At 34.3% G+C, this 24,872-nt stretch overlaps 1 protein-coding gene and 1 pseudogene across 2 annotated transcripts; both read left to right on the forward strand.

Moving 5' to 3' along the window:
• The first annotated feature begins 762 nt into the window (after nucleotides 1–762).
• LOC109793823 (ABC transporter C family member 10-like) lies at nucleotides 763–8,107 on the forward strand (annotated as a pseudogene). Its single transcript, XR_014434344.1, has 11 exons — nucleotides 763–2,847; nucleotides 2,983–3,300; nucleotides 3,384–3,470; nucleotides 3,560–4,144; nucleotides 4,226–4,390; nucleotides 5,433–5,727; nucleotides 5,867–6,079; nucleotides 6,629–6,934; nucleotides 7,008–7,071; nucleotides 7,141–7,380; nucleotides 7,779–8,107. The product of XR_014434344.1 is annotated as an ABC transporter C family member 10-like (transcript).
• Nucleotides 8,108–18,463: 10,356 nt separating this feature from the next.
• On the forward strand, nucleotides 18,464–19,939 carry LOC145950736 (uncharacterized). Its single transcript, XM_083062431.1, has 5 exons — nucleotides 18,464–18,541; nucleotides 18,611–18,922; nucleotides 19,049–19,304; nucleotides 19,413–19,651; nucleotides 19,766–19,939. Exons 1-5 carry the CDS (start codon nucleotides 18,464–18,466, stop codon nucleotides 19,937–19,939), a joined length of 1,059 nt encoding a protein of 352 aa, XP_082918557.1.
• Nucleotides 19,940–24,872: the final 4,933 nt, after the last annotated feature.

The following is a 24,872-nucleotide window of genomic DNA, read 5'->3' on the forward strand; positions in this document are numbered from 1 at the left end:
GAAGCAATTTGGATTCAAAGGTTACTGGAAGAACTCGGGCACAAGCAGGAGAAAATTACTGTGTATTGTGACAGTCAGAGTGCCTTGCACATTGCAAGGAATCCAGCCTTTCATTCCAGGACAAAGCACATAGGAATTCAATATCACTTTGTTCGTGAAGTAGTAGAAGAAGGAAAAGTGGATATGCAAAAGATCCATACAAAAGACAACATAGCAGACGTAATGACAAAGCCTGTCAACACTGACAAGTTTACATGGTGTCGATCCTTATTTGGCCTATTGAAGACATAAGCAACATGAAGTATCAATAAAGAAGAAATGGTGTGAAGATATGATTAACTTAATCATAATCTTCAAGTGGGAGAAATGTTAGACAGCTGTGGCGGCCAGCACCGAAAACACTTTCGGTGGTTTTTTAATTTAAAATTAAAAGCGGGTCCCACATGATAATAAAATAATATTAAAAGTTTAGGAGAAATTACGAAAATGCCATTGGGACTTTCCTATAAATAGGGAAGCTGAAAACCATAATTTTCATCCCAAATCTTCTTCTCTTCTCTCTTCCTCTCTTATACACCTTGAGATCTGTTCTCGGTAGTAGTAGTCTCCTAATAGAAAGGAGTAAGTTATAGAGAGAGAAGTGTTGTAATTTCCTCCCTTTCAGTAAATAATATTTTTACTGTGGTTATTTTCTCCCTTGTCTCTTTTTTACTCATCTCTTATTTTAGCTGTGAGTAACTATTAAGCCTACTCTGGACCTAACATGTCAGAGTTTGAGCCGCCAAAAGAACCTTCAATGATGGAAAATTTTTGGAGCATGCTTTGTGGGGATTCTGATTGTGGTGGAACTGGAGGAAAGCCACCTTTCTGTTATGATTTCAAATTTTTAAAAGATCCTTCTACATGCACCAATCAGTTCTTGGTCATTTGCTTTGATGTGCTACTACTGATCACACTGGCATGCATCTTGATCCATAAATCTTTCTTAAGACCATTTCAGGGTCAGTTTCAGGTTCAAATATATTCAAACATGCAGCTGATTTCAGCCATAACCAATGGCTCTTTGGGGTTGTTGCATTTGTGCTTAGGCATTTGGGTTATAGAGGAGAAGTTAAGGAAAAGCCACAGTATTCTTCCTCCAATGGGTGGTTGCTAGAACTTTTCCAAGGATTAAGATGCTTGTTGGTAGGCTTAAGTGTAAGTCTTCAGTTGAAACAACTTACAAGATCATGGTTGTGGTTGTTTTCTCTTCTTACACTCTTTGTTTCCACTATTTTCTGTGTTTTATCCATGTTTTGTGCAATTGGTAGCAGAGAGTTATCTTTCAAGGAAGCTTTAGATGTTCTGTCTCTTCCAGGAGCAGTTTTACTACTCTTGTGCACTTACAAAGTATTTAAACGTGAAGAGATTGACAGAGATTTTGATGAGGGCCTCTATGACCCTTTAAATGGTCACCTTAATGAAGTTGATCCTGATAACTATGTAACCCCATTTGCGAAAGCTGGATTCTTCAGTAGGATGTTGTTCTTGTGGCTGAATCCACTGATGAAAAGGGGCCAAGAGAAAACACTTGAGGACGAGGATATCCCAAAGTTGGGAGAATCAGATCGAGCAGAAAGTTGCTATTTTGTGTTTTTAGAACAATTGAACAGACAAAAAGGAAAAGAACCATTGTCACAATCATCAGTGTTGTGGACAATAATTTTGTGCCACAGGAGAGAGATTTTGGTGTCAGGATTGTTTGCATTGCTCAAGGTACTCACCTTGTCTACTGGTCCTGTACTTCTGAATGCTTTTATATTGGTTGCTGAGGGTAATGGAAGCTTCAAATATGAGGGTTATGTATTGGTCATATCACTTTTTGCTATAAAGATCATAGAGTCACTATCACAAAGACAGTGGTATTTCCACGCTAGGCTTGTTGGGATGAAAGTTAGGTCACAACTTACAGCAGCCATTTATAAAAAGTTATTGAGGCTATCCAGTGCAGCTAGATTGACACACTCTGGTGGTGAGATTATGAATTATGTGACTGTGGATGCTTATAGAATTGGAGAATTCCCATTTTGGTTTCACAAGACTTGGACAACAAGCCTTCAAATATGTATTGCTTTAGTGATACTTTTTAATGCTATTGGGATAGCAACAATTGCCTCATTGGTGGTGATAGTTCTCACTGTGGTTTGCAACACTCCACTAGCAAAGTTGCAGCATAAGTATCAGAGCAAACTCATGGTGGCACAAGATGAGAGATTGAAGGCCAGTTCTGAAGCTCTTGCGAATATGAAAGTCCTGAAATTGTATGCATGGGAAACCCATTTCAAAAATGCTATAGAAAGACTAAGAAGTTTGGAATTGAAATTGTTAGGTGCAGTGCAATCGAGAAAGGCATACAACATCTTTCTATTTTGGACCTCACCCATATTGGTCTCCGCGGCTTCTTTCGCAACGTGTTACTTCTTGAAAATTCCTCTGCATGCAAATAGTGTTTTCACATTTGTGGCAACTTTACGCCTTGTGCAGGAGCCAATTACAGGCATCCCAGATGTTGTTGGGGTGATCATACAGGCTAAAGTGGCATTTGCCAGGATTGTTAAATTCCTTGAGGCACCTGAATTGCAAAGTAAGAATTTCAGGAATTGGTGTTTTGATGATGGTATTAGAGGCTCAATTTCAATCAAATCTGCTGACTTTTCATGGGAAGGTAATGTATCAAAGTCAACACTTAGGAACATAAACTTGGAGGTTAGACATGGGCAAAAGTTGGCTATTTGTGGAGAAGTTGGCTCGGGAAAATCAACCCTATTAGCTACAATTCTTGGAGAAGTTCCTATGCTAAAAGGAACCGTAAGCTTTTATTCCTTCAATGCTCATAAAATACACTACTAAATCTTGGGCTACTCTAATTGGCTATCATGTTGATGACTTTTCTACTTTATAGTTCAATATTAATAGGGTGTTTAATTCTCTCTTGAATTACAGATTAAAGTTTATGGGAAGTTTGCATATGTTTCTCAAACAGCATGGATACAAACTGGTACTATACGGCAAAATATGTTTGGATCTGATTTGGATGCTGATAGATATCAAGAAACACTTCGTAGATCTTCTTTACTGAAGGACCTGGAGCTGTTTCCTCTCGGAGACCTCACTGAAATAGGTGAGAGAGGAGTTAACTTGAGTGGAGGTCAGAAGCAGCGAATTCAACTTGCACGTGCTCTTTATCAGAATGCTGATGTATATCTCTTGGATGATCCATTCAGTGCTGTTGATGCACATACTGCCACAAATTTGTTTAATGTAATGATATTATCCTTTCTTCGCATACTATATTTATGTTTTATGTATCATTCTTTACTCAAAATGGCTTTGAAACTTGGCAGGAATACATAATAGATGGTCTTAAAGAGAAAACTGTTTTACTCGTTACTCATCAAGTTGACTTTCTACCAGCTTTCGATTCTGTTTTGGTAATTCATAAATCTGAAGGCAAAATTCCATATCCTTCCTATTCACCTTGCTTCTACTTATAGGCTGATTTTTTTCCTTGCTTTCATAGTTGATGTCAAATGGGGAAATCCTAGAAGCTGCTCCTTATCATCATTTGTTGACCTCAAGCCAGGAATTCCAAGATCTTGTTAATGCTCACAAGAAAACTGCTGGTTCTGACAAGCCTGTGAATGTTACTTTTTCGCAGAAACATTCAACTTCTGCTAGAGAGATTACACAAGCTTTCATGGAGCAGTCAAAAGCATCAACTGGGAATCAATTAATAAAGCAAGAAGAGAGAGAGATAGGAGACATAGGGTTGAAGCCGTACTTGCAATATTTGAATCAGATGAGAGGCTATATATACTTCTTCGTTGCTTCTCTTTGTCACCTTCTATTTGTCATTTGCCAGATATTGCAGAACTCATGGATGGCTGCTAATGTTGACAATTCCCAAGTCAGCACATTGCGGTTGATTGTAGTTTACTTCTTGATTGGGGCAATGTCTACAATTTTCTTGTTGATCAGAACTCTTCTTGTAGTTGCCTTGGGTATTCAATCATCCACAAATTTATTTTTACAGTTAACACAATCCCTTTTTCGTGCACCAATGTCTTTTTATGACTCTACACCCTTGGGAAGGATACTTAGTAGGGTAAGTATATTAAACAATTTCTTTCTTTGCTATGAATTGGAGTGGAAGTAACAATATTTTGATTGTCATTTTCTTGTTTAGGTCTCATCAGATCTAAGCATCATGGACCTTGATGTTCCATTTATCATTGCTTATTCTGTGGGAGGTACTACAAACTTCTATTCTAATCTCTCGGTTTTAGCAATTATCACTTGGCAAATCTTGATTCTCTCTGTACCGGTGGTTTACATTGCAATACGTTTGCAGGTAATGAACAAATTCTTCTTTGAAAAATATTGTGATGCTTAAATTGTTTCTTCTGTTTGATTAGCATTGCAAAAGCCATCAAATTTAGCTAGATAAAGCTCATTGTCCTTCAGCTTTTATATTTTGGTAGCTCATTGATGAGGTTATTTTATGGTATTTGTTACACAAGCATACTCCACAATGATGAGATATTATCCGTTTTGGGTCTAAGCCCTCACGGTTTTGCTTTTGGTCATTACCCAAAAGGCCTCTCGATCATTGAAGTATGTTTGTATTATTTTATCAATGTGTGACTTGTTTCTCTCAAACAAGAGACCTAACCTTTCATGCAGCGGAATCTGTCTTTATATATCACATCATTGTTATGAGTTATGAGGGGTTATAACGTTATTGATTGTCACCAAATCAAACCTGCTCTGATACCAGAGTGAGGTCATTTTTATGGTATTTGTCTGAGGTTATTATTATATGGTTATTACACAAGCATACTCCACAATGATGAGATATTATCCGTTTTGGGTCTAAGCCCTCACGGTTTTGCTTTTGGTCATTACCCAAAAGGCCTCTCGATCATTGAAGTATGTTTGTATTATTTTATCAATGTGTGACTTGTTTCTCTCAAACAAGAGACCTAACCTTTCATGCAGCGGAATCTGTCTTTATATATCACATCATTGTTATGAGTTATGAGGGGTTATAACGTTATTGATTGTCACCAAATCAAACCTGCTCTGATACCAGAGTGAGGTCATTTTTATGGTATTTGTCTGAGGTTATTATTATATGGTTATTACACAAGCATACTCCATAATGATGAGATATTGTCCGCTTTGGGTCTAAGCCCTCGCAGTTTTGCTTTTGGTCATTACTCAAAAGGTCTCTCGATTATTGAAGTATGTTTGTATCATATAAGTTATTATTTCTTGTCTTATTTTATCGATGAGGGAGTTGTTTGTATCTCAACATATTTTAATAATTGTTTTTGTATAATATCAAATATCTATGGTTCAAAAGTTACACAGTGTTTCTCTTTTGAAACTAGAGATACTATTTCTCCACTGCAAAAGAAGTGATGCGCATGAATGGCACAACAAAGTCCTTTGTAGCTAATCATGTAGCTGAAACTACTGCTGGAGTTGTGACAATAAGAGCCTTTGAAGAAGAAGATCGTTTCTTTGAGAAGAATCTTGATTTAATTGACATCAATGCTAGTCCTTTCTTCCATAGTTTTGCCTCAAATGAGTGGCTGATCCAAAGATTAGAAATAGTTAGTGCAGTACTTCTTGCCTCCACAGCACTATGCATGGTTATGCTTCCACCTGGGACTTTTGCCTCTGGTGAGACTTTGGTCATTGTTACATGTGAAATGCATGACTTTGAGCATTACAATTATCTTCAAATTATTTGCTTTTATCGTCAAATAGTGCCATTATATCTCTTGATGGAAGATTCTTAATTTTTAATCCTTTGTTCTAGGATTCATTGGCATGGCTCTCTCTTATGGCCTTACTAAATGCTCAGCTAGTATTTTCAATTCAAAGTCAATGCAATCTTGCAAATTACATAATCTCTGTAGAGAGGCTGAATCAATATATGCATATACCAAGTGAGGCACAAGAAGTAATTGAAGGAAATCGTCCACCTTCGAATTGGCCAGACGTTGGTAAAGTAGAACTAAATGACTTGCAGGTAATTGGTACTTATTTAAAAGGTTTATTGCAACTTTTGCTATCCAACCACTATTTTGTGAATTTTACCACTCCACTTTTAAATCGCACATTTTTCTACTCAACTTTCAAATTTTCGAGCATTCTGTCATGCCTTTAATTAATCATCTATTGCATTAGTTGACCATTAACGTGAAATGTTGACTGTTGACATGATACATTGATATATGTCATTAATTATTGATGTGACACTCACATTATGTCATATCATCTTTTATATCCTACATCAATAATTCACGTAATCAATTAACATGTTATGTCAATCAATGTGTCACACCAATATTCAATTAATAACATTAGACGGTCAACTAATAGAAAGGCAAAATGTACGAAATTTTGAAAATTGGATTGAAAAATGTGCATTTCAAAAGTTAGGTGATAAAATTTGTAAAATTGTGAAACTCGGGTGGCAAAAAGTGCAATTAATCCTATTTAAAATGTATATCATAATGTTGAAAAATGACCTTTCAAATGAACTGCATATATAATTTGGCTGTTTATTCCAAGACAGATACGATACAGGCCTGATGGACCACTTATACTCCATGGAATCACATGCACATTCAAAGCAGGCCACAAGATTGGAATTGTTGGCAGGACAGGCAGTGGGAAGTCCACTCTTATAGCTGCTTTATTTCGTCTTGTGGAGCCAGCAGGTGGAAAAATTGTAGTTGATGGCATAGACATCACTTCTATTGGCCTTCATGATTTGAGGTCACGTTTTGGTGTTATACCTCAGGATCCTACCCTTTTTAATGGGACAGTTAGATTCAATTTGGACCCTCTATCTCAACACTCTGATCAAGACATATGGGAGGTAAAACTTTGTGACATTCTATTTATCTTTGCTTTGCATAGCAAATGTATCCTAATTGTTGCTCAATATGAAGGTTCTCGGGAAGTGTCAGTTGCGAGAAGCTATCCAAGAGAAAGAAGAAGGATTAAACTCATCAGGTACATATTCGTCATTATAGGAACTATGTCACCAATATTAATAATAACTAGTAACAAATTGTTAAACAGTTGTTGAAGATGGATCAAACTGGAGCATGGGACAAAGGCAATTATTTTGTTTGGGGCGTGCGCTTCTAAGGAGAAGTAGGATATTAGTGTTGGATGAAGCAACTGCATCAATCGACAATGCAACTGATTTGATTCTGCAGAAAACCATTAGGACTGAGTTTGCCGATTGTACTGTGATCACAGTAGCACACAGGATACCAACTGTGATGGATTGCACTATGGTTCTTTCAATAAGTGATGGTAAATTGCATTTTTTACAATTGAAAACCCCCTTATCTGGCCCAACAAAAATTTTTCAGACTAATTCATAACTCTGTTTTCATTTTCTTATGTTAATACCTAATCAAACTATACTTTCCTCAATATGAGGACAAGTTAAAGAGTGCAAATAGTGCAGTTCATATATTCCTAACTGGAATTCTATAGCACTTGGTTTGACACACACCATATATAGCCATGTTGTTTGGAAGAGGACATTCACCTAGTAAAAGGCTAATATAATAAACATTAAGGTAGTTGATTTAATGATACCAAGTAAACTATGATGTACTTGATTTTCAGAGTTTTCTTAGAAAAAAAAAGTGTATATTTTATCATTTACTTGTTTTCTTCATTGAAATGTATACTTTTCTTGACAGGCAAATTAGTGGAGTATGATGAACCAATGAGCTTGATGAAGAATGAAGGATCGCTATTCAAGCAGCTTGTCAATGAATCTGGTCTCATTTTCAATCTGCAGAATCACATTAATGCTGCAAAATGTTGCTTTTTTGACAACTTTGTTGTCTATCTTACCTAGTAAAAGGGTATTATAATAAAGAATAAGGTTGTGTATGAGCTGCATTGGAAGATTTTCTTAGGCAAGTCCTTACTAATGAAATGGTTTATAATCGTCGGATTATGAGATTCACATTGCAATACGCTATTCGCTACTTCTAGATGTGTGATGTAACTATCAAATATACAATCATATTTGTCGACTTCAATTTTAAAACGTACTCGTTAAGGATCTAAAATCATTTCGGTCAGAGTTGTGCAATAAGAAAATGTTAAGAACAGTACCATTAGAATCATTAGAATTGATGAGTTAAATGACCCTTAAAAGAACCTTAGAAATACGTTTCCAAATAAATACAAACTAGACCTTCATTTATGCGTTTATGCTTGCTTTAAATACATGATTAAATTCCACGTGATTTCTTCAAAATTCACACTAACACATGCCTTTTTAAAGCCCATAGGGATACACGTATTTTAATCGATTAAAAACAAAGTTACTGTAGAAAGTAAAATGGTAGAGATTATTTTTTGGTAGAAAATAAAATGGTAGAGATTATTTTTTTGGGGAAGTATATACTCCTATACCATAAATTAGTATTTACAAATATTAAAGAAAATTATTTTTCTTACTTAATTATAAGATTTTCAGCATGTTTAATTTGACTCCCGATAGTTATGAGTTGGTATCTTTTATGTACTATTTGTACTCTTCTAAAAAAAAAAACTGTTATAAAAGGAAGAAAAAGTAGAGAGAAGAAACAAGACAATATGAGATGGAGAAAAGAATCTGACTGATGTATAATCTTTGGGAGAGGAGTAACCTATTTATAAGTACATGTGGTAACTAAACAATTACACAATAAAAAGAATAATACATAACGGACATATAAATGGTAATGATTGATAATGAATATTGGCATCCACTAATTAAGCCACTAATTATTATTCATAACACTCCCCCTTGGATGTCCAATATTTAGAATGTGCCTCGTTAAAACCTTACTAGGAAAAACCCTGTGGGATAAAACCTAGTGAAGGAAAAAGAGTACATCATTCATAAATATTTATTTCTCCCCCTCATGCATACAATCTTTAAGACGACGGAATTCAATCTTGTGTATCAATTGTTCAAAAACTTTTCTTGGAAGTGACTTTGTAAAGAGATCTACTAGGTTGTCACTTGAGCGGACTTGTTCAACATTTATATCACCATTCCTTTGAAGATCATGAGTAAAAAAGAATTTTGGTAGAATATGTTTTGTTCTATCTCCCTTTATGTATCCATCTTTCAATTGTGCAATACATGTAGCATTATCTTCATATATAACTGTCGATGTCATTTTTCCAGAAGATAAACCACAAGTTTCCCATATGTGTTGAATCACAGATCTTAGCCAAACACATTCACGACTTGCCTCATGTAATGCTAAAATTTCAGCATGATTAGATGAAGTGGCTGATATAGTTTTTTTACAGATCGCCATGAAATAGATGTACCACCACTTGTAAACAAATATCCTGTTTGTGATTTACCATTATGAGGATCCGACAAATAACCTGCGTCTGCATAACCATTTAGTTCTGGTTTGGAAACATTTGAATATAATAACCCCATATCCATTGTACCTCTAAGATAACGAAGTATTTGTTTAACTCCATTCCAATGTCTTCGTGTAGGTGAAGAACTATATCTTGCTAACAAATTAACAGCAAATGTTATATCAGGTCGTGTATAATTAGCAAGGTACATTAGTGCTCCTATAGCACTAAGATATGGTACTTTAGGACCAAGTATTTTTTCATCATTTTCTTGGGATCTAAATGGATCTTTATTAACATCTAAAGATCTTACAACCATGGGAGTGCACAATGGATGTGATTTGTCCATATAAAACCTTTTAAGCACCTTTGTTATATAAGCTTCTTGATGCACAAGAATTCCATTTTCTAAGTATTCAACTTGCAATCCTAGACAAAACTTTGTCCTTCCTAGATTCTTCATTTCAAATTCTTTCTTTAAGCAATCTATTGCTTTTGAAAGCTCTTTAGGAGTTCCAATAATGTTTATGTCATCTACATAAACTACAATTATGGCAAATCTATTTTCAAATCCTTTTATAAATATACACGGACAAATTGAATCATTTTTATATCATTCTTGTAACAAGTATTCACTTAGTCGATTATACCACATACGACCTGATTGCTTTAACCCATATAGGGACTTATTTAATTTAATCGAATAATCTTCTCTAGAAATTGTATCGTCAGGCAAATTAAATCCTTCTGAGAGTTTCATATAAATGTCAGCATCAAGAGAGCCATATAAATATGATGAAACTACATCCATTAGATGTAAATTAAGTTTTTCATGTACAACCAAACTAATTAAATATCGAAAAGTGTTTGCATCCATTACAGGTGAATATGTCTCTTCAAAATCAATACCGGTCTTTGTGAAAAACCTTGAGCAACTAGTCTTGCTTTGTATCTCACAATTTCACCATTTTCATTTCGTTTTCGCACAAAAACCCATTTGTATCCAATTGGTTTTACACCTTTTGGTGTACGTAGTACCGGTTCAAAAACTTTTCGTTTAGCAAGTGAGTCTAATTCTGCCTCAATTGCATCTTTCCATTTTGGCCAATCATTTCTTTGTCGACAATCGTTGATGGACTTTGGTTCTTGATCCTCAATATCATTTATTTCATTTAGCGCTATATTATACACAAACACGTCATCAATATTGACATTGTTTCGATTCCATCGTATTCCATTCATGACATAATTTATTGAGATCTCTTCATTTTCAATAATTTCAGGTACCTGAGTTTCTTCTGGAACTAGAATATTAGTTATGTCATAGGAATATTTTTGAGTTTATACATCCTCAATTTGGTCATTTTGCTCTTTAGCTCCCTTTTTTATTCGAGGATTCTTATCCTTTGAACCAATTGGTCTATCACGCTTCAGGCGTATTTGTGAATCGTTTGTATTATTAAATTGTCCAACAGGGACTTCGACTCTTATTGGAGCATTAGCCGCTGGTACATATGACTTAGTCACCCTTTTTGTATCTGTGAATACATTTGGTAATTGGTTGGCTAGATTTTGCAACTGAATTATCTTTTGAACTTCTAGTTCACATTGTTTTGTACGAGGATCAAAATGAGATAGTGATAATTCATTCCAACTAATATCTTTTTCTAGCTATTTGTGTTCTCCCCCTGATGTTGGGAAAATCAACTCATTAAAAGAATGAAATGTGAATTCACCAGCATTATCCAAACAAATTTTCTTAATTGGATAGTCAGGAAAATGAGCTCTTAATCTAATTAGTTGAACTAATAATCTCGCAAATGCTTGGATGCGAGTTGATAATAAACAAACATGTGATCATCTTGTTGACGCATCAATTAAAATCATCTAAATAGTCCACATGGGGGGTGTATTGGTCCACAAATATAACCTTGTATCCCTTCTAAAAATAAGATAGATTCATCCCCAATTTTTGCTGGTGATGATCTGATTATTAACTTCCCTTGGGAACAAGCAGTACATGAAAAAAATATTTGATTGAAGAATCTCCTGGCTCTTCAATAAATGTCCACATGAATTTTCAATTACTTTTCGCATCATGATAGTCTTAGGGTGACCCAACTGATCATGCCAAACCTCAAATTTATTTTGATTTGTAAACTTCTGGTTTACAATAGTATGTGTTTCAATTGTATTAATATACGTGCAATACAGTTCATAGGAAAACGTAAATAATTTTTCCAATACTTCCTTTTTATTCAAGTGGAGTTTCATGACATAAAGATATTCTACATTTTCTTCATTGTTTGTTTTAATATGAAACTCATTTAAACGAATATCCTTGAAACTCAATAAGTTTCTGTAAGATAGAAAAATATAATGCATTTTTAATATGCAACTTCGTGTCTTTCAGTAATAATATATTAGCTCTTCTGGAGCCTTCAATTATATTTGTCGTACCACGTAACATTAACTTCTCGCATTATCGAATATGAGAAGACAAAAATTAATACATTAGAACATTCACTTCAGGGAATGAAATAATGTTAGTTAAAATGGTCTCTTGCATAAAAAAAAATCTCAATATTTTGTTTTAGTTTTCAAGAGACAATAAACCAACTAAGGATATTTCTTAATCCTTTTTTATATAAAAAAAATATTGCTACTTCTAGAGCAAAATAGATGTATGAAAAATATAATACATTTTTCAAATTGAGAAATCATTATAAAAATGACATTCTTGTTGTGTATCTTTAGACATCAATTTAATATCAAAATTTACACTAATTTTTTTTATATCATCTCATCTATATTATTTACAAATAAATGCTTCATACAAAAAATATTAAAAACATATCTCACTAACACTTTATTTTATCATTTTAGGAAATGAAGGATACAACACAATCATATATTCATTTGGAAAAAAAAAATTTATAACTTGTTTATGACTTTCTTTATATAAAAAAAACAAGTGAGTCTTTCTAATTATACTTATTAAAAAAATATAATAAAAAGATATTTATGTCATTGCTAGGTTGACTTTAAGGAGAGAAAAAAATAATGCTAAAAATTAGGAAAATTATTCTCCTTATAAATGTTATATAGAAAAATTAAGGAAATAAACATTGATCATAATTTCATTAAATTCTAGTATTTTTGTACAAATCACAATCAAATTATAACGTAATGATATCTCCATCAATTAAAATAATAGACGCATAACATTATGAAAACAAATAATACCAATTTTATCAATAAGATTTGAAACTAAACTCTTTAAGATTCAATGATGTAACACATAAGTGTCTCAAATATCATTTAACATTATAATTATGACATTTACAAAATTATTCCACTTCCGGTGATGACCTCATTTATATCAAAGAATCAAATAAAATTAATATATTTATATAAAAATTTTTCACTTCTGGTGAAATTTATTTTATTTTTCACTTTTTATATTATTTTCTCACTTCCGGTGAGGAAAATATTCTTTTATTTTCATTTTTGTACAATTATCTCACTTACAGTGAGAAAATATCCTTTTATTTTCATTGTTGTATAATTATCTCACTTCCGGTGAGAAAATATTCTTTTATTTTCATTGTCATACAATTATCTCACTTCCGGTGAGAAAATATCGTTCTATTTTTCATTTTTGCACAATTATCTCACTTTGGTGAGAAAAAAAAATGCTTACAATTTTTAAATTTGACAATGTCTTCTAGATCATTGCAAAATCATTATATGTGTATATATATAACATTCATGAAGAATTGTACAATTTTACAACGCATATCATTCACGGAGAATCATTCAATTTCAAAAACAAAAAAAACAAAAAACAAAAACAAAATTTGTTCTTTCGGTTTCATTTTTTTTTTTCACCATTTTCCCACTTCTGGTGAGAAAAAAAAAATAAAATAAAAGAGGTTGAACATTCTTCTTTGATATTGTCTTCTAGACAAATTTCAAAAATGTATGAAGAATTTCTTTATTTAATAGTGTCTTCAGGACTACTATAATGTCTTCAGGAGTATTTGATTCATAACAATGTAAACAATACAAATTCTTGATAAAATCTTATTATGGAAAATGAATAGCTAACCTTGAAATATTTGTCTTAAAAAATATGACCTTCTTCAAGAAAATTCTTCACAGCTTTGTCTTATAGTTGCAACACCAATAGCGGAAAGACTATCGTGCTGATAACGTGTTATAAAAGGAAGAAAAAGTAGAGAAAAGAAAAGAGACAATATGAAATGGAGAAAAGAATCTGACTGGTGTATAATCTTTGGGAGAGGAGTAACCTATTTGTAAGTACATGTGGTAACTAAACAATTACACAATAAAAAGAATAATACATAACGGACATATAAATGGTAATGATTGATAATGAATATTGACATCCACTAATTAAGCCACTAATTATTATTCATAACAAAAACTACCTTTTTTACTCTTAAAAAAGGAAAACAAGTTCTAAAGCAAGATTATAACTATCTTGAGTCTCTCATCTAGACATTATAAACACTTATTTTCTTCTCAAGTATATTTCACACATCGTCTTTGTAATTGGACCAAAAAACATATATATCTTTTGGCTATTCTCTTTTTATTTTATGTCTACGTGATTTTTTTAATTGGTTATCCAACTCAATTTTTTAAAATATGTTATTGATACGAGGTATTCATCATCACAAACACTAACTAATCTCTATTGAAAATTATGAACACACATAAAGTGAAAATTCTCTTCTTAATATAATTCAATTCAATGTAAAAATGCTTTTACTACAACTTTAATCATTTATTATAAATCTAAAATATAATTTATATATTAAAATTGATAAATATAAAAATAAATATGACTTATATATTTTTAGTCTCTCAAATTTAAAATAAATTTAATTTTAATATCTCAAATTTAATATTAGTCTTTTTAATCTTTGTAATTTTTTAAAAAATCTTATTTTAGATCTTATACTCAAATTTTATTCAGAAGTTTGTCAAATATTATTGCATAAAATATATTTATCTCTGTTAATAAAACATCACATTTTATATTATATAATTATCTCAATTTATAAATATGTTATTAATGATTTAAAGAACTAAAACAAGATTTTTAAAAATTAATGGGACTAAAATATAAATTTTAAATTTGAGAGCAGACAAAAATAAAATTACCTTAAACTTGAAGAATTAAAAATATATTTCAATTAATAAATATTTTTTACTCATGTTAAAATATTAGTTACGATGTCTAACGCTCAATTATAATGTACATCCACAAATGGTGATTAAATTAATAATCTTTGAAAGTAATATATTTAATATTTCAAAGTTCTTCACTCCATACTGTTCGAGAACATGCAAGACATGCAAAACAAACTTTTTAAATTGATCACTGTAGCTGTTCATATACTGTTTGCATTAAATAAGTCATTATGCAAATTTACAAATTAACACTGAAACATTACCTTTTGTTTTTAACTCTTTGTCTTTTGTCCCTGGATTCTCAACCTGTCGCCATCCCCTCACCGTTCCGTGAAAACATTGTATTTTTAATATTAAATTGTTTAATATGAACCTAATTTTCATGCATAGTCAATGTTAAGATTTTCGTATTCACAAACTAATATGAAAATAAGTCTAGATATATATGACTTGTAAAATAATTAATAGAAAAGTTAAAAATTTTATGAAACATGGTATGATATAATTAAATAATAGTATTTTTATTTATTGTCAATGTATTTAAATTAAATATATTCATATTCAATAGTATAATAAATAAAATAATATTTTCATAAATTTAATCAACCTTTTTATATTAAATACGTCTTTTTTGTGTAAGAACTTTTCAAAGAAATTTTCTTCGAATTTTTAAAGATTCTTTTATGTTTTTATCTAATTTAGTTGTTTATAATATTTATTTATAAATTAAAATTTAATATTTTAAAAATAAATTATCAATAAATAAAAATAATATTATTTTATAATATAAATTATTTATCATAATCAAAAATATAATTTATATGTTTAAAAATATTTAATTTATACAAATTTTAAATATAATTTATATAACATAGTATTTATTGGTATATATAATTGAGGCTTAAATGAAATTTTGGTCCCTCATATATAATAGTTGTTGTAACACCCCAGTTTTCATACCTTATATTAATAATATTTTGGAAATTATTTTCGTATATTAATATATTTATTTTAAAGTTTTAATATTATTTAATTAATTATATGATCTCTATTTTATTTATGAAATATTATTTATTATTATTATTTTTAATTAGTGAAGCACGAGACATTTTATAAAATGTATTTTATTAATATGTATGCTTATGTTTATGTTGATTATTAAAGAGAGAGTATATTTTAATTATTTTTATTTTTATGAGAAGGGAATGAGGGACGTGGAGGTCTTTTGATATTTATTATTAATATTTATTTTATTAATTGAGTAAAAAAAAGGTTAAGAGAGGTTATCAGAGGTTACCAAATCATTTCACGTATTCACTTCTTCCTGACTCATTTTCTTTCTATGCTTCTAAAGACTAAGGAGAACCTAAAGAAGAGAACCAACCCGATTCTGCTCGTGCTTCATCTTCTGTTCATTAAGGTAAGGGAGGAGTGAGAAACCTCACTTGGGGGTGTGGGAATAATTGTTGGGTAGCAGGATTGACCCCCAATCCCTTGCCTGATGCACGCTCTAGGAACAGGCAGATTATGAAAGTTTTCTGTTTTAATATATGAGTTTTTTGTTGGGTTTTTGGTTGGATGTGATGCATGAATATGTGCTTGATTTTGAAATTAGATAAGTTTTGATATGAATTAGAGTGCTTTGTGGGTTCTTGGGGGAAACCATATGAGAAACAATTAGGGGTATGATCTTTTGACAAGATTTGAGGTAGTTTACATAAAATTGAATATGGATTCATGATCTGGGTGTTATTTGAAGTGTTTTTACCGATTGAATGCTATAATTACATGTTTGGTTATGAAATACGCAAGATTTCGCGAAGTTAAGTAATGCAGGTTCACGTTGGGGCACCGATCGCAGTTCTTAGTGTCGCACACAGTTTTTAAGTCAGGTGTGTGAGACCTTGCTACCTTCCTTTCATTCTCTTCTCCCTCACTTCCATTTAACTCTAACTCTCATACTCTTTTCTCCCCCAAATTCTCTGCTCACTTGTTGATTCTTCTTGGTGACCTTAGGTGCCGATTCGTAGTGTTGGAAGCTAGTTGAAGCGCGGATTCACTTCTCTGTCTCTTTTCTTCGCTCGTTTTCTTCTTCTTCTCTTCCCGGAGCTCGAAATCGTCTCACCGAGGTAAGGGAAGCTAGGATTCTTGCTGGTTGTTTTTTGAGTGAGTTAGAAACTCACGGAGTGTTTGAATGTCGAAGATGATAGGCTGTTTTGAAGGAAAATGTGTTTTTCGGGTGTTTCGGGGTTTGATGAAAATATAGGGATTTTCATGTTGTGATGGTTGCATGTGGGTAAAGCTGGGGTATTTGAACGATTTGATGAAAATGTGGTATTTTGGGTGGCTTGCATGTGGAATTTTTGGTTGTTTGTGCAGGTTTTGACGAAGATTTTCAAACTTGGAGAGCTGTTGCTTGATTGCACGCCGGGCGCAATTCTTGGCGCCGGGCGCGTGACCAATAAGAGCTCTATTGGGCAAGCCCACCGGGCGCAAGGTTATGTGCGCCGGGCGAGCTTGAGAATGGAAGCCCCTGGATGGCTCACGCCGGGCGTGGTTGGACCACACTGGGCACTATGTCTCACCGGGCGTGGAGACTCCTTGTGAGTCTCTGCCAGGGGTGGTGCCGGGTGCAATTGGTATTGCGCTGGGCGTGAGACCTTGGGAAGGTCTCTAGCTTCCTTGTGCCGAGCGCGGGTTTGGCACGCTGGGCGTGTGAGGCTCCTTGGAGTCTTTGCCTCCTAGCACGCCGGGCGCAGTTGGAATTGTGTCGGGCGCGTTTGAGCCTTGCAGCTCTCTGGTTGGGCCACGTCGAGCGCAACCATGAGTGCGCCGGGCGCGGATGTGTGTTTCTTTAATATGTTGATATATGCTGATACATGCCGATGTATGCTGATATATATGCTGATTTAAGCTGTTAATGATGAATGTTGTTGAGCTGAGTGATGATTTTGTTGTGCTGTGAGATGTTTATGCTGAATTATTATGATGTTTAAGTTGTGCTGTATAAAGTTAAGCTATGTTGTATGCTGTTATTGCTGCTATGTTGTGCTGTGTTGAATGCTGATATAAACTATTGTAGGCCGTAAGGCTGAGTTGTTGTAGGAAATCTCCGAGCTGATATGCGTGACGACGCATTGTTTGTTTAATGTTGTTTTGCTGAATTATGTGAGTTGTACGTGTGATGAGTTGTATGCTGATGTTGCTAAACTAGATGATGTGCTGATAAGCTGTAGTTGTTTATAATTTTTGTAGTTATATATATATGTGCTGATTCTTTTCACTAGTTTACCCTTTGTTGTTTTCATGTGGTTTGGACTGCAATGATCATACTGTGTATAGGAGCAGAACAGGGATAGGTTGGTGTCTTGAGGCAGGTCTATAGTTGACAGATGCAATGGATGTATTTTTGATATTTTTCAGTTTTAGCTACTCAGTGTAGCAATTGGGCTATATTTCGTACTTTGATATTTTTTTAAGCCCTAGGCTAGACATATTGTATATACTTTAGTTAGTTATATGTATGTTCTATTCTGCGTGTTGCCGGTGTTGTTTGTTATGTGTGACGGCCAGGCAGGTCGTTACACTTTTATGGTATCAGAGCAGTTCGAGTCTAGTGGACACTCTTTGGGGGTGGTTCCTTTAGGCTTTTGTTGTGTTGAGCTTTGTGATTGTGTTGATTACTGTACTGATGATTGTTGTTTGGTTTAGTTATTGTATACTGAAGGTGTTGTTACTTTTGTAGACAATGACTAGAACTAACGAGCAGATAGCCCGTGCCATGGAGATGATGACTATGACTATGCAACAGCAGAATGCCTACTTTGGTAGGATGGATGCTGATAGAGCTGGAGCTGGTGTAGCAAGACTAGTGGAGTCACAGGAGAGCCAGGATCTTGCTGAGTTCCGCAAATGCCATCCTCCGTAGTTTAAGAGAGATGCAAACCCAGAGGTGGCTGACCACTGGATCTGTGAGCTAGAGAAGATCTTCACTGTGTCGGGATGTTCTCAGGAGAGGAGGCTGACATATACTGTCTACATGCTGGTTGGGGAGGCTGAACATTGGTGGAGAGGCACCCACCATATGTTGGTTGCTCGAGGAGTGACTGTTGACTGGGAGTGCTTCAAGAGGGTGTTTCTTGAGAAGTACTTTCCGGAAAGCGTGAGGCACGCCAAGGAGGCTGAAATCATGCGGTTGCACCAGGGTGGGATGTTTGTATCCAATTATGCGATGAGATTGGTGATTTTTTAGGCTTGAAAATGCAGGACGTTTGCTGAGGGTCTGAAGCAAGAGCTGAAGAGGGTGGTGGTGCCTATAGCCATCACTGAGTTTCTGGCCTTAGTTGAGAAGGCGAAGGTTATTTAGCGGTTGGAAGGTGGCAACCGTGTGATTAAGACTGCTGAGGGACCAGCTAGGTCCAAGAAAGGTGGAGGTCAGAGGAAGCCATATGATAGGCCCCAACCACAGCAAGGGGGTCTTGTCATAAGGCAACCTGCTGATGTTGCTAGAGGAAGGAAACAGGGTGGAGGTGCCACTCTCAGATGCTACAGGTGTGCTAGACCCCATTTTGTTCAGGATTGTCCTCACACGGAGAACCGGTGTTTCAGCTGCCATCAGATGGGTCACGAGTCGACCAACTGTCCCGCCAGAAATAGACCGGATAGGGGTGCTTAGAGAGGCGATAGACCTGCTGCTACTGGGAGGGTGTTCACCTTGGCTGGGGCTGAAGCTTCTACTTCTTCTGACCTTGCGAAGGGGAAGCGTAAAGCCGCTGGTAAGGATGTGATGATTCTGTTTGACTCTGGATCTTTTCATTCCTTTATTTCTTATGCATGTGCTGCTATGCTGCGTGTGTCGGTGTGTGCTTTGGGGTTGAGACTGCTAGGGTCGACGCCCACTTCTACTTCTGTAGTTGCTTCTGAGCTGTGTGTTGGTTGTCCTATTATTGTGAATGAGAAGAGGTACAAGGTGAACTTGATCTGTTTGCCTTTGGTGGATATTGACATAATCTTAGGGATGAATTGGTTATCTGCCAATCGTATCTTTATAGATTGTGCTAATAGGAGGTAGATCTTTCTTCAGGTGGAGGATGAGCTATTGATTTCAGCTGGCCAAGCTGAATCATTGATGAGAGGTGGAGCAGACTGCTGTATTTTGCTTGCTTCTTTGAGTGTGGAGACCGAGAGGGTCATTGCTGAGATAGATGTGGTGAAGGAGTTTGCTGAGGTGTTTCTTGATGAGGTGCCTAGGTTGTGATGGAACTACTTGGAGAAGATTGATGTTTCTTCAAGTTGAACCATGCGAAGTCCCTTTTTCTCTTGAGGTTCTTCATGCCAATGGAAGATTTGGATGAGTTCAAGCTCCAAAAGCTTGAAGATGCTTCCCAAAGTGGTTCGGTTTCTCTTGAAGGAGAGAAACTTGAGGAACCAAGCACAAAGGAGAAGTTCCTTTGTGAAGCTTCTAGGAGAAAGAGATTCTCCAGGAAATTAGACTCTTGAAATGAGAGATAATTTCTGAATTCTAAGTCTCATAAATGTCAAAAGTGATTACAAGAGTAGAAATTACAAATATATAGAGGTAGGTAGCTTAAGGAGCAAGCTAACCTTAACCATGGTTCACTAGGAACCATGGTAAGGTTAGTTGACCTTCTAGGTGAGTCTAGAAACTTGTGGAGCAAGCTTCTCACTTAGCTTGCTTGGGAAGCAAGCTAAGGAGAAGCTTGTAGCACAAGCTTCTCATTTCCTTGAAGGTTAGAGAAGCAATTAGGTCAAAGAAAGGAGACTAGGCAAGGTGGGCGGATTTGGTCTCTTTTGGCTCCTTGAATTAATTTAAAAAATGTTTGATTTGGTTTAGTTAGGTTCATCCAATGATGATGAAACCTAGGTAAATCAAATCTATGAAAAATTAGGAGCAAAATGAGTCCAATATGTAAAATTTTGCCTAGGCCCAATTCTGGCTCAATTACTAGTCACACCCTTAAACATTGCTAAATGCCACCCCTCTTTTCCTACTGAAAAAATAGAAAATGAGTGTATCAACAAATGAGGTTAAATGGAGTCAAACTCTCCAAGTAACCCACCCTAGAATCAATATACAATGACTAATAAAAGAAACTAAAGTGCCTCATAAATACAAAGGCAAAAATAAGCCTATACAAGAGAACTATGTACAAGATATTTACAACTAGAACTATGCCTTCTCTTCACGATAGAGTGGTCCAAATTGAAGAGTACCTTGGGCTTGGAAAGCCCACTGGTCTTCAAGGTGGCCATACCTCTAGAGATTAGGCCCTTGGCCCATGGTCCATCATCTCATTCCTCTTGGTTCCTTCAATGTATCACCTCTTGGATTCCTTGGCCTTGGCCATAGTCTATCATCCCCTCCCTCTTGAAAATGATTTGACCTCAAATATCGAGGATCTTCATGACAGTCGTCCACACCTACAAATATATAATACAATGCATTAGAGGTGATATTCTCAACAAATAAATGTGAAAGGTATATCCTAGAAGGAATCCTTTCATGGAACATAAAGAAATCTATGATACTAGACCTTATAATATAATGATTAGGATCCTCTCCTAAACATATACTAGATATATTACTAAATCCTAAAAATGTTCTAAAACTAAAACTATACCACACTAAAGACTTAATCCTAAATATTAGAACATCTTGCCTAAAGTACCCTATGTGGTATCCTAGGCATTTCCTAGAAAATAAGTAAAATACTACTAAGAAATTTCCTAAACAATTTTGGATTATATTATTTGTTGGATAGTTATGAAAAGAATTAGTCACAAGGAACCTTGAAGGTTCATATGTTATATCCAACAAATAATATATTCCATAAATTGGGTGCATTATTGAAACAACTAAGGTAGGAAAAGTCCTACACAAAGGAAGGCTATCTACCTTGGGCACCACCAAGGAAGTAGCATGAGAAGTGGAACTAAGTGAAGTCCACTTCTCCTTCCCCAAATCTTGAAGTTGAAACTCTTTTTCTTTAAAAATAATGGATTTATGAATCTCCTCCTCAAGACTAGTGGCAGAATGAGGGCAAGAGTTAAGATCTTTATGAATAAAGATAATTTTTTTCATAGGATTTTTAGTACTAAAACAATTCTCTTTAGTCACAAATCCTTTAGAGGATATTTCTTCCTCTTTACTCTTCCCTGCACAAAGTTCTTTCTTTTTTTCTATTTCTTCTTTTCTTTTGATTTTCATTTGTCTTCTTCTTTTATGTTTTCTCATGTCTTCTTTCAATTTTTCTTCATCTTGTTTAAGAATTCTCAACTTCTCTTCTAGGATAGCAAGTTTGGCCTCTCTTTCAATTTTTTCCTTCTCTTTTTGAAAGCCCTCTTTCTTCTTCCATATTTTAAGTGATTTTAGCTCTTTTGTTAAGTAAGAAATGATTTTAGGAGAGCTACCACTTCCACTATAGTTGGATTGTTGACACATTTTAAACAACAAGATTTTTCTCTTCACATAAAAAGAGATTTTAAGAAAATAATATTTTTGAAGTCCTTAGACTTGGCACTTAGAGGTCTAAGAGTACAAATTGAACTATGGAGGGAGGTGAGCTACTAAAGAGCCACTTAATAACCAAGCCTCTTCAAGTAAAAATCTCTAAACCCCCTTGTACTTTGCCTTGCACCAAAATGTTTTCACAAATTTCTTTTTCAAAAAGAAAAATAACAAGAAAGTGCCTAATGTGTACAATTAAGCAATGCAATCAAAACTTAAAGACTTGAAAACATAAATTGCTTGAAAACATAAATTGCATGAAAACATAATTTGCTTAAAACATAAATGACATGAAAACATAAAGACAAGAAAACATAAACTAGGCGTTTTAAGCAAGTAAACCTATGTGGGAGCTTGGAAAGTACCAAGGACTTCCAAGGACCACTCTCACTAGTACTAAACGTATTACCCTAGTTTGAAAACACTAAGGAGAGATGGAAATGCACCAAAGGCACTCCAAGACACTCCTAGAAAGGCCTTGTACAAGAAATGAAAGAAATGAAAATTTACAAGAAATGAAATGCAAATTTACACCAAATGAAATGCAAATTTACACCAAATGAAATGTAAATTCACACCAAATGAAATGAAAATTCACACTAAATGAATGTAGTGGCTGCACCTAATTTTAAGAAAACAAAATTCAACCACTAAGTTAGTGACAAATTTAGAGACGGATTTGGTGTTGAAAAAATTTTTGAAATGAAATTCCGTCACTAAGTTGGTTACTAAATTTTCACAAAATTTTCACAAAAATTTTATTGTGTTCTTCCAAGCTTCAACTTGTTGTAGCAACCTCTCCAAGTGTATCTCTCCTCTCTTAGGAATAACCTTGATGTTGGTTATTCCTAGGTGTTTGACTCCCACCAAGAGCTTTCCACCAAAGAGAATATCAATCTCCTAGGCTTCCACAAACACTTCAAGATGCTACCCTTGTACTTGGCTTTCCACACCTTCAAAGAGGCACTCAACACACCTTAAGTTGCTGAAGTTATATAGGAAAAACTGAAAAAGCATAATTTAGAAAGGCTACACCAAATGGTAGAATTAAAGAGACAAGACTAAAAAGAATTCCAAAAATTGACAAGCAAAAATTAAGGCACAAATGAAAGGCTAGCACACAAAGGAAAACCTCACAATGGCTCTAGAATGGATTACAAAATTAAAATCTAAGATTAAGAAAGGAAAAAAAGACACTAATCTCAACTGTATAGGGCTGGACAGTTTTAGAAACATGCAACAATAAGCAAAAACCGAGAGCAAAACAACACAAAATTTTCACTCCTTTTGGCTTTTTTTCTTCTTTGGTTCTTTCTTTTGCAATTTTCTTTTCTATAATTTTCCTTTTCTTTTTATTTCACACAACCAGGAGTTAATGCCTTTTAAACATTGCAAGAGACTCGAATTTAATAAAGAAAATTGTTGCCAAACATTTCAACAATCAACAAGAGGTATTCAAGTGTGTGTGTGTTAGAAGTGCTCACACTTTTGCACAATTTTTGAGTAATTTTTTAGGCACACTTTTCTTTAATTTTTCTCAAACTTTTATAACACTTAAAACCTCTGTTTTCTCTGTTTTGAAAGCTTCATAAATAAGCACAATTTTCAGCCACACAAGAGATTCAAGGAAAACCTACTAGGAAAGTTTTTTTGAAATTTTCTTGACAAACTTTTTAAGGAAACATAATAGAAACCTAACTATAAGAAATTTGCTAGAATTAATAGCAAATTAGGAACTCAAATATGTAAAACAAAATCACATATAATTCAGGTAAAAAGAGTATATAAATTGCACAAAACGAATTGACCAAAAATGACACAAAAACAAAGGTTAAACAAGCTAGTCTAGGAATTAATGACATGTAAAGGACTACACATGACTCTAGAAAAAACACAAGATTATAAACCAAAACACATGCTATTCATTATCATAATCCAATCACGGATTCAGGTCATAAGGAATAAGAGAAGACTCAACAAAATAAAAAATGCACAAGTTCATGGAAACCTAAAGTACCAAAACCGGATTGATTCAAGATTAATGGAACAAGCAAAATGTCAATCAATCAATTCTCATGTGACATATAGGATCCATCAAAATATGTATTAAACCTAGATCCATACAACAAACACAAGAAGTGACATGTAAAATATGGAAGAGACAACACGGATTCAAACAAAGTTTAGGAACACATAACCTCAATAGCACCAAGGCTCTAGATACCAAAAATGATGGAACTACTTGGAGAAGATTGATGTTTCTTCAAGTTGAACCATGCTAAGTCCCTTCTTCTCTTGAGGTTCTTCATGCCAATGGAAGATTTGGATGAGTTCAAGCTCCAAAAGCTTGAAGATGCTTCCCAAAGTGGTTCGGTTTCTCTTGAAGGAGAGAAACTTGAGGAACCAAGCACAAAAGAGAAGTTCCTTTGTGAAGCTTCTAGGAGAAGGAGATTCTCCACGAAATTGGACTCTTGAAGTGAGAGATAATTTCTGAATTCTAAGTCTCATAAATTTCAAAAGTGATTACAAGAGTAGAAATTACAAATATATAGAGGTAGGTAGCTTAAGGAGCAAGCTAACCTTAACCATGGTTCACTAGGAACCATGGTAAGGTTAGTTGACCTTCTAGGTGAGTTTAGAAACTTGTGGAGTAAGCTTCTCA

This window comes from Cajanus cajan, chromosome 1 (assembly GCF_000230855.2).
Source record: "Cajanus cajan strain Asha chromosome 1, NIPB_CcT2T_4, whole genome shotgun sequence".
NCBI classification, from domain to species: Eukaryota; Viridiplantae; Streptophyta; class Magnoliopsida; order Fabales; family Fabaceae; genus Cajanus; species Cajanus cajan.